Below are 16,888 nucleotides of genomic sequence, written 5' to 3' on the forward strand. Positions count from 1 at the left end.
ACCTGCAAAGTGACATTTCAACTTGCAGGAACACATGGTCAAGAAGTCTACGTGGTTTGCTTACTTTCTTCTAAACTGATTATAAGCATTTCTATCTATATGTTGCCTAGCATGCAAGAAACTTAGAGAAACACTTTCATGTCTTTGAATTTTTAGGATGTTTAGCTTTTGTAGATTTTAATGTAGCTGTATAGTCTGTCATACTTTAGAATGGTAGTTAACAGTCACTAAACCCTATTTCCCCATTTCATATCAAATTTTCTAAATTCTTCAGGCTTGTTTAGGCTCCTATCAAGGTAGGACTGTACTAAACACCTCTGGTTTAAGAACATTTATATCCCAGGCCTCAACAACAAGATACCATCATAGTCAAAGCAACCTTCAAGCCTGGAATCTTGGAAAAGCTCCAAAGACAGAACATAATGTGAAGAAGAGGAAGATGAGGAAGAAAGGGGTCTTAGGACCTCTAACTCAATTTCCAGGGAGGTGTGCCCAGGGGCAGACCTGGGGGTGGGTGGTTCTTGGATCAGACTATAAATTGTGGAACCCTTGGACACAGGGCACACCTGTTCTGTACTCTTCACACCAGAAGGCCTTCATTAAAGACCTGCTCTATTATCTTATCTCTACTAAATTTGCCTGGAATTTTTTCTGCTCTCAATCTTTAGGCAACACTTCAATGTGCATTGCATATACCCATAAATTTTTTTTCCTTTATCTAGAACAGAAGTGTATGTAAATATGGTATATCTGGCTGTAAATCTGCCACAGATTTACAAAGCTACAGAAGAGAAAACATATTTCGCTTTTCTTTACCTTTACTTAACCACCCTTTTACCTACAATGTAGATGGGACAGCAGAAGTGTGGTGGAACATAAAGGACCAAAGCAGGACATGGCCAGTCTCATCCTCCTGAGGGCTGACTAATTTTAAAATAATGGATGCAGTAGAACTGCTCTAAGAAAAAAAAAACCCACACAAGAAAACAAAGCAAAATTAACCTGCTTAATGGAAGTGGTGTCAATTAGAGAAGACTGAGACTACAGCCACTAATGGTAGATAGCTACTTATAACTTGTTCAACCAGGATGTGTTAAGCCAGTAATTAATGCTGTAGGACCTGAATAGTTTACACATAAAACACGTGCAAGAACTGCAGTATCTCCCTTCTCTGTAGCAACAGGTGGAAACAATTAAGTAAAAATAATTATTTTGAAGTGTTCTTCCCTTCTCAATATCTTATTTAGTGAAACACTGAGTTTTCACGCAGTGCTGCACAAATTATTCAATTACGATTTTTCTTCAGATGCTTCTTGCATTAGTACTGCAAATGTATTTTTGAGTCAGACTTCAAAATTGAACTATGTAGCTATATAATATACATGCATCAACATTAACAATGGGCAGAAGCATCAAAAAGGAACAATACTATAATGACATCTGAATGTCTGAACACAAAGCACTTGCTCATGTCCCAGGGCAGTAATTAAAAAGCAAAAATTAAAAAGTACTAATCATTCCTTGAGATGTGTTACTTTGGTCATAACTCCTTTTCAGGTGTTTCTCTTTAAAATTTAAAAAAAAAAGTTGTCTACTTGGTTTGATGCTCAGCACCAAAGTTTGACATATGAACTAATGATTAATGTATTTAGCATCACATCTTGCTCTATCATGCCAGAACTGTAAGTGTTGCCCTGGGGAGGAATAAAACACGTGCCATTACTAAACTAGATGGGAGTCCTTTATTTTTCTTACTCCTGTCCTTAACATGTTATTTTAAATTGCTTCAAAGGACAGTCTCATTTTAGAGGTTTTCCAGGAGATGAGAGCACAGCCCTGGGGCAGAGTAGTATTAAAATCAACAGGAACTTGAGATCTAGTCTTCTCAATTTTACAACTGGACTTATCTCCCCTTCTGCAACATGGAAGCTGATGTTTTCATAGAAATCATAGTACAAATATTTGATGTACTTATGATACAGACATTTATACACCATTTGCACATGGTCTCTCAGAGTTACCCTTTCATTAAGATGGCCAATCCATTGAATTTACATCTGCATTCATTCTCTAAGTAAAAAAAAAGCACATTTTCTTATTTCCTCAATTTCTGCAATTACCCAAACAGGAGCCAATAATGACATAAAGGAAACAGTAAAAGGAACATAAAATTTGAAGACAGAAAAAAAGTCAAATTATACTCAATGGTAAATTATTTCAAACCTAATAATGGATGTGGAAGGCTGGTGGGGATGAAAAGTGGCTAATTTTTCATATCATGTACAACATAGATCTTGCTGAAAATCAGAATGTACTTTCAAACCATTTTCTTATTTATCAAAATCTAACAGTGTTTAAATGTTTCTTTTCCTTCCCACCTTAAGCTGTGCTGCAAGAAGTAAGTTAAATATTTCTACTAAGAGGGACAAATAAAACAGTCTGTTCTCAAGTTCATGTAAAAAATTGAGATGGTAGGGTTTTGACAGGTAATATATTTGCATACCACAGCTTACATTTAGGTATTCTTCAAATACTGAAGCAACCCAAGTGAATGTTACTTTGATGCCTCGCTTATCAAACACCAAAAGAATAATACAGAGGATCATATGCATGTTAAAATACCTGCACATATTTTCCTTTCTTAAGCCAAGTAACACTAAGTACATACAGTACTTTAAGACATATAGCACTGCTCTATGAAAGGGGCTAACATAGCTTTAAAAATAAGTATTTTAGAAAGCATGATAAAAATCTTAAGTTTTACCAGCAGAGAAAAATCGTGCTACTGAGAATGTTATACTCAGCTCTTGCTCAGACTCTGGTCAACAGAGCTCATGCTAAGGCCTGAGATGCATTCTGGGAGCAGACTGCATATTGTAGGCAGGACAGATGGCCAGAAAGAGCTAGAGAGCCATTATGCTGCCATGATACCTGGAAATCGCTGTCTCCTACAGCCATCATCTTTGGCAGTTTCATCAGAATCTACTAACTCATAGAAATTACATAAGCCAAACATCCAATCTGGAAGACATCAAACATTGGCTTACAAAAAAAAACAACCAGCTTTTGAAGTTGGTTCGTTACCAGCTGTACTGCTCAGACTTTCATGCTCCCCACTGTGATACAGGGGATGCCTGCACTGTGAGAGATGAGGAAGGAGAAGCACTCTCACTCTCAGCTAGGTAACTGATTTCAGTTTTTTATGTACCACAAGTGCATGGATTAAGAGTTAAAGGTATAAGTTATGAAACTTTATGACTTGAGTGGTGAATAAGTGAATTCACATGATAAACTAGTCTGGGCAAAGGGGACCGACCCAGTTTGTCATGTTTGTTGTATTTCTTAATGAGCTCATGATATTAAGTTTAAATCACAGAATACATTGTCCTGTAAATTTGAGAGACACATGAACGCTGCTCAATAGGTAACACATTTGCAGATTAAAACAATTCTGTAACTACAGGTGTAAAAATGGTGTTGAACTCTGTATACGTTGCAGGGTTGGATTTTGACTTTACCTCACAAAATGTAATTCCCAATTTGGTTTAATGTGAGTTTGAATAAGCAGTGATGTCTGGAAACCACCGCAAACCTCCTCAACTACTAACAGACATTAGGAACCTAATTAGCAAATGGAGCACTTGGGAGAGGCAGGGTGGGGGGGAAAAGGCAGAGGGGCAGGGGCAGTTCATTAAATTTTATGAAGTCTTAAAATTGAGCACATTGGCATGGCCTTGTCAGTGTACTGTACTCTGAGTTTAAACTACAAATTTAGTAGTAGTGACCATAATAATGTGCATTATTTTCACTTCTAATTAAAAAAATTATGTTTATTGAAATAACACGTCCATCTTAAGTCAATGGACTACAATTAGTGTCATATATGCCTACTGTTCTTTAGAGGAAAAGAGGAGGAAGATATCTAAAAGTACTTCCTTGATCAAGGAAATTAAGGTTCCTATCGAATACAAATGTGTTTATTATTGGAAAAAAAAAAAAAGGAAAAACGAACATTCTGAAAGCCTCTGCAAATACTGCAGGGTAGGAGATTAATTTACCTGCTGCTCACATGTTTACGAAGCTTTCCACACTTCAGTTTAGCCCAAGCCACCAAATTGTTATGACCAATGACACAACAATGACATCAGAAGAATTAGAAGAAGATGGAGAACTACAAAGCTCTCTGGTTAGACAGAAAAATCCAAAAGGGGGAGCATGAAACAACTTATGTTTTTTCTGGTCACAAACAGGAATAAGAGCTTTTGTTTTCTTTGTTTATAAAAATGAATCTCACTTCACTGCAGTGACAGTACAGCTCATTCCAAAAGACATGATCATTCCCAAAAAAACCCTAATCAAGCGGCTTCTCTGTATTCTGTGCATGTAGTATTCACATAAATATGAACAGATACAGTAATATAACTGATTTAGAAGCAACAGAAGTATTTGTAGCTAGCTTGCAGCTATTTTTAAACTCTGAAAAAATACGTACAGTAAGTTTTCTTATATTTCTGCCTGTCCTCTCTATTTTCAAGATTAGAGGTTTTTTTAAGAATCAAAATACTGCAGCTCACTAATACCATCTCCATTAAAATAAACAAAAAATCAGCTGAATCTTAAGAAGTCATTTGAAACTGAACTCTAGAGAGCTACCTACACAACCTCACAAGAACCCCCATTATAGATGGTAAAGTGTTGAAGTACCTTATCTTTGGTATCCAATGAGATGAAGATATATCCTAGTCTAACCAACAGCACCTTGCTTCCACACCTAGTGTAGCCAGGTGCCTTCCTTTGAGGAATTAAGCAGTCATTTTAGCATGCCAAAGGAAGCACCTTCAGCCTAACCCTCATATTAGACTTCAGTTTCTCCTTAGGAACACAACCATACTTCCATACATGCTTTAAATGGTGTATTTAAATGGTGTATGGTCAATTCATACTTGAATAAACAACAAGTTGCTCTTTATTTTCCCATATTTCCCAATTCATTTTGTCAAACTGAAGAAATTTTCTGCTGTTTTGGAAAGGTCCATTTGTATTACTCAGAAGGTTCCTGGAATTATACCTTTTTACCACGTTCTAGGTTGGGGATTCAATTTGATGTCCTACAGACTGATGACACGCTGCTGTCTTTGAAAAATCTAGTAAAGAATTAACCCCTGAAATTTAAAAAAATTAATAATCCTAAAGAATACAACTTCAAGTTTAACTCTACACAATTATCTATAAAAGAGATTAATAAAAGAGATTATTATTATTATACTATTATCTCATATTTACATTTCTGCAGATCACACTTCCTCTACCAGAATCGTCTAATACTACAACAGACCATTACAATTCCTTTTGGAAAAGGAGGAAAACAACTGCACAAGTACAAAAACCAGAAAACTTTCACTGGCACTTGTTCCACAGCCATTCTTGTCCTGCAGTATTTTGATGTGGTATACAGTAAGTTCACAGCAAAGAAATGTCAAGACCTGCTATCATTGGAAAGATTGCAAAAATAACTAGAAATCTTTTTTTCCCTCTCAAGGTAATTTCCAGGAAAAGCACCACTAGCTGAAGTGTCTTCTAGCAAAATAAGATTCACCTTTGGCCCATGAGATGACTTCTTCTTCGCTTCAGAAAAAGACAGGGAGTTACTAGGAAGGCTGGGGAGATGAAGGCTCTGTCCTGAAGAGAATGATGTTCCATCTGACATTACCATGATCTGTTGCAAGACAAAAAGCATGTCAATCAAACATTAACAACAAGAACAGAGAGAGTCTCGCCTGCCTAAGAACTAACAAATCTCACTAGGAGAAGAATAAAAGTCCAGTAAACAGTATCCATGTTTCTTCTCAGTATGGGATGGGTTAATGAAACCACACTGTTAATTAATTTTCCCCAAGTAGAGTCTGTTTTGCCCACGACATCAACTGGTAAGCAATCTCTCATCTGTATCCTAACCTATGAGCTTTCCCATCCTGTTATCTCCCCTGGCCCTATTGAGGAGGCACAGTGAATGACCAAGCATCTGGTTGGGAGTTCAGCCCTTAGCCAAGGTTAACTCACCACAAAGATACACTGTAAAGAACAGCCTGAGGTTTTAAATAAAAGCAGTATGTCTCTAATTTCAGTTTCTGTGTTATCTAGAGTACAGTAAATAAACTATATGCCTGCTAAGCAAGCAGCAATTTTGCTATAAAAAGAATCTAGCTCCCTCTCTTGATTTTAAAGACTCTTAGGTACAAACAGATCACTTCCAGAAACCACAGATAAACCAGCCATCACAGAGATGTAAAGATTATTTAATCTTTACCAGACATGTAAAGATTATTCCTTCCATCTGAGGGAAACTCGGCTAAAATCTTGTCTTGTGCTCCAGTGTTGCTGCGCCTGGATTTCACTGATTCCTAGCACAGCTATTCATTTATCCATTGTTTCAAAGCACTAAAGACCAGGGACATGTTAGCTGCTGTCTGACAAGCCCTGCAAAGCTGAAGAGAAGATGCAGAGTTCTGCACCTGCAAGGAAACATCCCTCTCTTCCCACAGGTTCCCATGTACAAAGTCACACTGGTTTTGTGGATTTCCTGTGTGATTATCATTGTCTCTTCAGATAACCAAACCATCCTCTGACTCACGGGTCAGGAATGAGCTGATCCATTGCACGCCTCATGCATATTACACTAATTAAAAAAATGGGAATCGCAAAACTGGGAAATCTAGGATGTAGATATGTATACTTCACATTTTACCTCTAATTTAGGATGATATTTTACTGTCTGCAATTTTTTGAAGATTGGAGTGGATTTTAATTAAAAAAAAAAAAAATTAAAACACTGCCCCAAATGAATCTTTTTGCAGAGAACTTTGTTCAGAAGATCATATGGTAGCCTAGAGAATATTGAGGGACATGCCTAGGTAATAAAATTTACTTTTACCAGACTGTTTTCAACAATGCAGCCAGAATGCAAAGGCAGAGGAAGAAGGCAATGAAGTTGTTTTTCTTCCTTGACCGTAGGTTCATGTATTAAAATTAAAAAAAAAAAAAAATTAAGTTATTTATGTATTCTAATATTTTGTGACATAAGATCCCACTTAGAGCAAATAACAACTGTTTTCTCCAATTCTTCATTTCAATTTCTCAGACACCTAAACCAGAACCTGTCAAGAGCCAAAACTCTGAATAATCATCTGTCCAAAAGGAATGGACACTGCTTCTTGTAATCATGGTAATGTTGACAGCTATTAGCTATTTTAAGTCACAATAAGTGATCCTTTGGCCTGATGAATACTTTTCAGCCTCAACTTGCCAAGGGCTTTGGTTGCATTCAGGCCAGCTGAATGCAGGAGAAGGCACAAGCTAACAAAGAACAATCAGTCACAAGGAAAATTTGTAGCCACATGTACACACCATAAACCTGCGCAAAAGCAGAGAAAATGAATGTGCCATTATTTACTCCCATAGATGATGTCAAATGGGTGGTTAAATAGTATTGTTCTTTAAATTGAATTCTGTAATGTTTTTCAATCCCACAAACTTAATAGAACATACCATTTGCATAAAATCAAACCATCTTTCAGAAAAAGCAAACATAAATGAATCCATTAATTTCAGAGTTTAAGCAGATATTTTATTGCCCGAAATACTTTTGTTCATATGACAAAAAGATGCACATCCACATGGAACAGAAATAAAATCAGGAGGATCAGGGTTTGCCCTACCCTGAAATTAAAAGCAAAGAAACAAAAAATTCTGCCAAAAGTTCTTTCTCCTGGGTTGGAAGCTACCATTTTCTCCCTGGAGCATAAAAGTCTGAGTCACTAAAATAAACTGAAGTTTAACTACTGCAAAAATTTTCTTTTTAAAATTCAGAAACATTACAGTTTGGGAATATTTATATATTCATCATCATACACAGACATTCTTAGAAAGCTGACATTTTAAAAAAGGCTATAGACTTCTAAGATATATCAGTTTCTGGGCAAGTACTTGGACCATTAACAGTCTTAATATTACAAACTGTGTTTCAAAACAGGACAAGAGTTTACAGAAAGATTTACAGGGATGGGATGAACAGCATTAGTACCATGTGAGGTCTGATTGGGCAAATCTAGTTACACACAAAAAGTAAATTCCATACAGCTTTTAAAAAACAAAATCTGGACATACCAAACCTTGAGCCCTAAAAGTTTTGTTGTATTGAATCCTGCAGCAGCCTGTTATTTCATTATAAACCCCATGAAAAACAGCAACTATAGATACAAAATTTTAATGTGTAATCAGTAAGACAGAATTCCAGTTCACATTGCTACTATCACACTGGCAATATGTGCCTCTCTGTATGTGGTTGTACTAAGTCAAGGCTACATCAAAGAAGGAAAAGGTGGGAATGACTGTATCACAGAAAGACACTACTGCTGCAGCAAAAATGCAAGTTCATCAAAAACACAGCAGCTCTCCTGTACAGCCTGCTATATGCACTTTTCTTGTTTCCTCCTACCTACACTGTAAGTTCCCTGCTAGCTTAGAGGTGTCAAGAGAAGTACACCTCAATAGATGGGAGGACATGGCTGCAGGTCATGCTTAAGCCAGGCACCCAAGAACATCTGCAGCTGGTACTTGGCTGCTCTCATAATGAATCACTTCAGTGACAAGACCCAGGAATATTAATTCTTCTCCTCAGTCCCTTCTACAAATCAACAGCTCAGTGGGATCAGACAAACTGGTGGAATAAGACATGAGTGCTGGTGTCAGCAAAGCAAGATGAGATGATTGGTCTTTAAACAATCAATTTAGAGCCATGTAATCACACTCTGAATTCACCAGTATGCAAAGCATGTTCCATCAAAGATTTTGCTTGACTATATTTGAGTAGAGCTGAGGTATACCTAATCTCACAGCTTATCTTTGATGAGGCCAGAGGTGACAGTAATAGGATATGTAAAAGTAGAGTTAGTTGTGCTTGCTCACAAAGATTTAAGTGTCTTAAAAAACATGTGGATTAGGTACATGCTACTGGATAAGGATTAGAAAGATGGCCAAGAGAAAACAGTTAGTTTCACAGTTTAATACCAGGGTACAAATAATACAGCAATTGCAGAACACGTTGTACTGAGAAACAGGTCGACGGAGGTGACTGTCTCAGTCTACTCTGCACAAGTGAAGCCTCACCTTAAATCCTGTGTGCAGCTGTGGGCACCTCAGTACCAGAAGGTCACTGCTGTTAGTGTGCCCAGAGAAGGGAGACTAGGGTCGTGAAAGGCCTCAAGGGCAAGAATTACAAGGAGCAGTTTGACACCACTTGGTTTGTTCAGCTTGGAGAAGAAAAGGCTGAGGAGTGACTCCACTGCAGCCTACAACTTCCTCAAGGGAGGCAGCAGAGGAGGAGCTGCTGATCTCTCTCTAGCGAGCAGCAACAGGACAGAAGAAAATGGAATGAAGTTGCATCAGAAGAAGTTCAGACTGGACATCAGGAAAAGGTTCTTTATGGTTGGTCAGGCACTCCAACAGAGTCCCCAGGGAGGTGGTCATGGCACCAAGCCTGACAGAGTTCAAGCAGAGTCTGGATGATGCTCTTAGTAATACGGTTTAGTTTTAGGTAGTCCTATGAGGAGCGTATGGAGTTGCACCTGACAATCCTTAAAGATCCCCCTTCGAACTTAAGATATTCTATGCTGCTACATATCCACATTGGGTTTCCCGTTTTGCTTAAAATTCAACTTAAAAAAAATATATCTTAAATTTAACCGTTAGTGGAAACTTCATAATCCTCATGGAAATTCCTTGCACCCATAGGAAGCAACTAATATTACATGAAGAGATTGATAAAAAAAAATGCTTCTAAAACCAGACAGGATGTAAAAGGAAGACTAGGGAAAATGTGAGCCCACTGTTCAATGTGGGAAGAGACCCCATGGTTTATGTGGTCAATCTTGTTTTAAGCCTCTGTTTTCACAATAAGATCTTGCTTCCTCAGGCCTCCAAGGTAATCAAGCATTCCGCACAGTGTCTGTGGCAGTGAGTCAGTACTCACAAGACAGAAGTGTTGAGTTAGGTGGCACTTCCATCCACAGGGACACCGGATGCAAACAGGGGTATTGAAGGAGCTGGCAGCACCAGTGAAAGACAGTTCTCTATCATCTTCAAAACATTCAGGGAAGGTTATCCAGAAAGATAAACATCACACCCATCTTCAAGAAGTAAGATTCATGAAACAAGATTCTCATCAATCTCATATCAGTCCCCGGGAAAAACATGGAGAAAATCCTCCTGGAAGCCACTTTCAGCCACTGGAAGGACAAGAATGTGAGGAATCAACAAGAAAAATCTTGCCCAACTTACAGACAGATCTATGAGATACAGACTGGAGAAATGGATCATTAGATGGGTGCAGAACTACCTGGACTGCTGGACTCAAGTTATTCTCTTAAGCTGTGGGAGGTCCAGCTAGAGGCCAGTGACTACTAGCATCCCTCCAGGATCAACCTTTAGTCCAAAATGTTTAATGTTTTCATTAAAGATTCAGTGGGATCGAGTAAACTCTCAGCAAGTTCACAAATAATACATGGATAATATCTTTCCAAGATCATTCTCTGCTGTCCAGAAGTTCCACCACACAAGCATAACTATTGGTTTAGAAGATATTTCAGAAAAAGAAAAAAGGCTTGATGAACTGTTCAATAAGGCATTCAGAAGCTCATTTAGCAGTGAGGTGAACTCCCAAGAAAGCCATCCTTCGTCCTGGTGAAGATGGAGAGATGATGTCAACACTGCAGAGGATGCCAGTCACAACAGAGAAGCCAGACCAATAGCAGCATTGCAATGGGCTAACAGCTTGATGTGACTGAACAAAACCAGAAGAAAACACAGATGGATACCCACTGGTGCTTTTCCCTGTCCTGCCACAAAGTCCCTCTGTTCCCGCAACACCGAAGACTGTTTTACTGGGAGGACAGTTATTTTAATAATGCACACTGGACATGGAAGGAGCCACACTCCATCTCTCTTCCTCTGTGAAAATAAAATGGCATTATTAGTGCGGATAGCTGCTTAACACACAACACTAAACCTGGACAAGAGAAAATTACCTTTCTTAATTTTGTCTTCTGGCTTACACTGTAACTGGGAGGTTTCCTAGACTGCCACTAATAAGCCATTCTGTACAAGTTTTAGCTCAACAAGATCTCATCCTAATAACATATATAAGAAAAATTCACGAAAACAATGCAAGACTAAATCACATTGGAGCATTTAAATATAACACCAATATCTTGCTTGGTTTATTTTCTATGGTAAACAGCTACAACAGAGCAAACACACAAGTGTACATAAAGTATTTTTATTCACAATGTGATTATGGACAGATGCATAAGACAACTTACCAACTCCAATACTTTTTTCATGCCTAGAGAAAGATACTTCTCCTTTTGTCATATGTGCCAATAAAGCATTACATAAATGCATTCTTTTGTTAACTTAATTGACCTGCTGCTAGTGGTATCTTGCTTCTAGTTCACCAAACACTCACTTCACTAGCCTTCAGCTATTGAGTTTGTATTTAAGACCTTTGTCTACCATTTGCTTTAAATGTAAGATAACTTCCTGGGCAAGAGCAAAGGAAGATCTATTCTTCCCCCCCCCCAAAAATGTGCATAGAGAAAACCCACTGTTATTCACATTATAGCTAGGAACCATCAACCTGAAGTGACCAGTCTCCATAACACCTGAGTTGCTGGCATCTTAAGAATCATAGAATGGTTTGGGTTGGAAGGACCTTAAAGATCATCTAGTTCCAACCCCCCTGCTGTGGGCAAGGACACCTTTCACTAGACCAGGAGACCTTTCACTAGACCAGGTTGGTCAGAACCCCATCCAAACTGGCCTCGAAAACTCCCGGGGATGGGGCATCCACAACTTCCCTGGGCAACATGTTCCAGTGCCTCACCACACTCACAGTAAATTTCTTCCTAACATCTAATCTAAACCTACCTTCCTTCAGTTTTAAGCCATTCTCCTTTGTCGTAACACTACATGCCCTTGCAAAAAGTTTCCCTTCAGAGTGTTCTAGGAGTATTCCAATTTGCTAGTCAAGGCAACTGAGTGCTACAGAAAGAAAAACTGCTGTGCATTTAATTTATGTAGTTCCATGCACAGCTGAACAAAGGAAGGGATCAGGGAACAACAACTGTGCACTACAAATTATCATAATATAATCAGGATCCCTCTTCTACTATTTCTTTTCCAGCAATCTGGGAAAAAATTATGGAATTGTAATACCTTGTAATAAATTGATTCAGAAGTCTTCACACAAAAAAAAAACCCAAACAAAACCAACAAAAACAAACAAATGAACAAAACAACAACAACAACAACAAAAATATTCTGAAGACAACATTTATCTACCAATGGATGTTTGGCAGCTTGGAGTACCCATGTACCCATCAAGAACAAATCACTTTCAAAACAAAAACTTTGCTTTTCAGATCCTGGTAAAACAAAGAATGAGGAACAGTCTTAAAATGTTCCATGGAAGTTGGTCTTCTCTTATTGCTAATTTGTACAAATGCACATCCAAGTGTAAGGTGTTGCACCTGGGTGAGGGCAACCCATGGTTGCCCTCAGCAATACAGGCTGAGGAACAAACACATGAAGAGCAGCCCTGCCAAGAAGGACTTGGGGCTGCTGGTAGATGAGAGGCTGGACATGAGCCAGCAATGTGCATTTGCAGTCCAGAAAACCAACTGTATCATGGGCTTCATCAAAAGCAGCGTGGCCAGCAGGTTGAAGGAGGTGACTCTGCCCCTCTGCTCTGGGGCTCTCAGCACAGGAAAGATGTGGACTTGTTGGATCAGGCCCAGAGGAGGACCACAAAGATGATCAGAGGGCTGGAGAACCTCTCCCATGAAGAAAGGCTGAGTGAGTTGGGGCTGTTCAGCTTGAAGAAGAGAAAGCTCTGGGGAAATCTTACAGCAACCTTATACTACATAAAGAGGGGAATACATGAGAGTTTGAGGGGTACCATTTAGCAGGGCTTGTTGTGAGAGGAAAAGGGGTAGTGGTTTTAAACTAAATGAGGGTAAATTTATATTAGCTGTAAGGATGAAATTTTTTTACAATGAGAGTGGTGAGGCACTGGAACTCATTATCCAGAGAGGCACAGGATGCCCACCTGGAGACATTTAACGTCAGGTGGACAGGGCTCTGAGTAGCAGGATCTAGCTGAAGATGACCCTGCCTATGGCAGGGAAATTGGACTAGATGACCTGTAAAGTTTCCTTCCAACTCAAACTATTCTATGATCATGCCACCCCCGATACACAGGAACCATAGATCTACCAACCCCACATACATACTTAACACAGTCAGGAGCTGCGTGAGCTGTCACCTTCTCCAGACCAACACAATTTCCTTATTAGGAAACACAGAGCTTCTGCAGAGGAATGAACTGCTACCAAAAATATGTTGTCTGTCTCCTAGTTTTTCATTTTCCTGAATGGAGGCCCTCAACAAAGCTGGAATAATCAGATCCACACCAAGGTACCTATTGTAGTTTCATTTACTGAGCTGGTCACCTAAGAACACCTTCACGCAGCATATTCAGAACAGGCTGGTGAGCTTTCCCACAGTGTGCTGTAGAAAAATTCCAACAGCACTTTCAGTAAAAGCTACGAGTTATCTGCTAGAATTCTGGGAAAAATGAAACATTACTACAACATTTCCACAGCACTGCAGATGAATTATACTCATCAGTAGCAGACAAATGGACCTCTCTGTGTGGCTCTGGGCTGCCACACCCTGTGTTGTTTTACAGTGAAGAAGGGATTCATTCACTGCTGAAAGCACTAAGAGCAACAATGAAAATACAGGTGTCCTGAACAACTATTATTCCTACTTAAACCAACATAGAATATTTTTAAAGTTATTTGCTTGAAAGCAAAGTAATATGTAGTTGAAGAAAATTCAATTATTTAATTATAAGAAGAACAAGATGAAAGAGAATCCCTTCTCTAGAAGAGCATTATACCTAAGGTTGGTTCTGGGTAAAAGCCAACTATTCTGACACCGAGGAATTGCAACAAAAGAGGGAGGATAGAGAAAAGAGGGAAATCCCCATGATTTCATCTTCATTACATGGATTATGGACATAGGTTTTAGAACTGGCATTACACAGACATCTCAACTGACTGAAAACTGTTAAAACAGTAAAATCACAAATATTTCTAAAAAACCCTCAAACACCAGAATGCAGGGGTTTGTGGCAAAACCTGAATTTTTACCCTCATAGTTTTCTGTAAAAATTGAGCAGACACTTGGAATTGGATTAATTAATAGATTAACTGTGTGCAAGAAAAGAGTTGTCTTGCTACAGAAACAGTGTTGCTTGTATTTCCAAACATATTTTACAGAAAGCAGTCACAAAAGACTCATCTGTTGCTAAAACGAATCATTCCTAGTCTAGAAGCAACCGATTCCTTGCAACCTCTAAATGTGAAACCTCAAGCTGTATCATTAATAGCCATGTGAATTTGTAATAAAGTTATGAATTTTACTATTTTTTGTCCACAGTGGTAAGTGCTCTCTAAGGGGCATTTATAAAGCTTTTCCTTTTAGGTAACAAAATTCAACTATTAAGTGTTGTCTTTTACTTCCAAATTAAACAACTAATTTTGACTCTCCTTCCAGAAAGCAGGGAGCATTACACAGTACAAATATTTTTATTTATTTATTTGCAACTATGGGAGGCTGGGCTGTATTAAATTGCTGTCTTAATGTGGACTGAAAATATTTTCACTACTTTTTCCTGCAAAAATCAAGATTTAGTTATTCAAAACAGTGCTGCTTGACCAATCTGTTTTCCAGAGGCAAAGTTCAATTTTAAGATGTTAGGTAGCTGTCATTCAGCATGCTCAAAATTAATTTAATAAAAATTAATTTTTTCTTGAAATTGAAAAACACGCAAGCCGAAAAAGCAATAGAACCAGTGCTGCTGACAACACAAAATACATCAATGGAGTCAGACTGTATTTACAAATGTTTTCAGTGGGATTCAACATTCAAAATCTACTTCAGTTTTGAAGTTTATTTTTTAATTACTATAAATTCCCAGTGTCACCTCTCTTCCCATACCTATAACTCAGGGAATCATAGTGGTGCCTCTTTTTACTCAGGCTCTTTCATGTGTCGAGGCTGAAACTAATCACAAAAGATAACTGAAAAATCTAGGAAGGAATGACCATGTAAGGATCAACACCTACTGCTGTTCACTTGATAAAAACTTCAGTTCTACTGTACCTACTCAAGCATAATTTTGTGCTCAGCCTAGAGGTTGAGCTGTGTAAGAGACTGCATATATAGTTCTGTCACTACCAGTAGCTTGATGACTTGCTTGGTAACACACAGATTAACTAAAAGTCATTATTTGTATACAGGGCGTTCTTGGGGATTTCAAGCAACAGGTTGCTAGTTCACATGAGTACACATGTATACACGTTAGCTACAGGTGATTAGGAATGACACTGAGTAAATGGTGCAAATAATTCTCAGTAGCATGATTTCCACAGCAAACCTTTCTAAAAGAAATGTCATTTAGAATATATATGCAAATAAATAGAACATAAACGATCATCCTGAATGGTTTGGCTGAATTTGCCCAGTGTGCTTTTGAAAAGGTTTCATTTCTTCTGTACACATTTGTTTTTATAATTATGAGAACAAGGTCAACTGAAATTAGGTGAATGGCAGAGATGGACTCAAGTGTAACTAAAACTTTCCAACAGGCGGGGGAAGATCCATGTAGAAAATACATTTCTGAAGGTGGAAAACTTTGACTAAGAAGTTTGCAAATTGGATATAGCCTATGCAAGACCAAACCAAAGGTTCCTATTTACCTGTTTCACCACAGAAATGCAGTCTCTGAAGCCAAATCAAACCCTTATTCTAAGAGTTGAAAATTAAATTGTCAGATTGGAAGAGAAATGAGCAAGTTGATGACCTCCTCCTAATGAAGACTGACTGCACATTTATTCTTAAATTCTGGTGATATCAAATAAAATGCTAAGATACAAATAGTCCACAGAGTTAATCTACATGAGTGGTACCACCCTAAATGTCCTGTCTGCCTTTACTAAAGTGGCCACAGTGGCACTGCAAGACTGTACTACAGTTGTGTTCTCACTTCTTTAATTACTTGAAATATCCCAATGTTACTCATATCCCAGTGAACTGCAGGACAGCCAGTCAGGCCTTAGGGTACATGAAGGATGGGGAAGTGTAATAAAACTTCCTTAGTCTGAAAGACAAAAGAACAGTGGCTGTAGCAAGTAACCTTGACTAGTTAACATTCAGGATGCCAGAAGATGCATGTGAGAAAGAAAAGGGGAGCTGAGAGCATCCAAGCAATAATTCAAGGAATCTGCAGCAAGTGACAAACACACAGACAAGATTATATTGAATATAGCAGCATGCAGATACCAGGTGACCTTGCACTTTTCCCTCCAGAAGGACATACAATTTGTAATACACATATATTTTTGCAAATAAGATGTAATCATGTTTAGTAGTTCATGTCACTGGAACAACATATTCCATAACTTTCACTTGGGAGAAAAACTAGAGATCAGGATTTTGAGGTGCACAGAAGTCAAGCAATTTAGACCATTATTTAAAAGCATGTAAGTAGAAGTCCACCATGTTAAAGGACTTTACTTAAAGCTACCAACAGGGGCATGAGCTTCATTTTGTCAGAGTTGTTGTCTGTCAAAATTCACTGACTAGTTACTGTTACTTCTTCTTGAAGACAGCCATAAGCTAGAAGTATTAATTGTTTTGACTTATAAGTAAGTGCAAGATCCATCCCATACTTTATTATCCTGTAAACGCTTTCCTTAGTCTAAAG

The 16,888-nt window shown here is 38.3% G+C and overlaps 1 protein-coding gene across 4 annotated transcripts in view; it reads right to left on the reverse strand.

The window, feature by feature from the left end:
• Positions 1 to 16,888, reverse strand: part of MLLT3 (MLLT3, super elongation complex subunit) — a 117,908-nt gene that overhangs the window by 36,323 nt on the left and 64,697 nt on the right. For 3 of the 4 annotated variants that reach the window (XM_027635087.1, XM_027635084.1, XM_027635085.1), the window contains one exon: positions 5,597 to 5,716. The exons of the other annotated variant lie outside the window; for it this stretch is intronic. In XM_027635087.1, coding sequence (XP_027490888.1) covers positions 5,597 to 5,716 — 120 coding nt within the window. The remainder of the gene's footprint in view (positions 1 to 5,596; positions 5,717 to 16,888) is intronic. 4 annotated transcript variants of the gene reach the window in all.

This window comes from Corapipo altera, unplaced genomic scaffold, assembly GCF_003945725.1.
Source record: "Corapipo altera isolate COAL_440 unplaced genomic scaffold, ASM394572v1 61411, whole genome shotgun sequence".
Taxonomy (NCBI): domain Eukaryota; kingdom Metazoa; phylum Chordata; class Aves; order Passeriformes; family Pipridae; genus Corapipo; species Corapipo altera.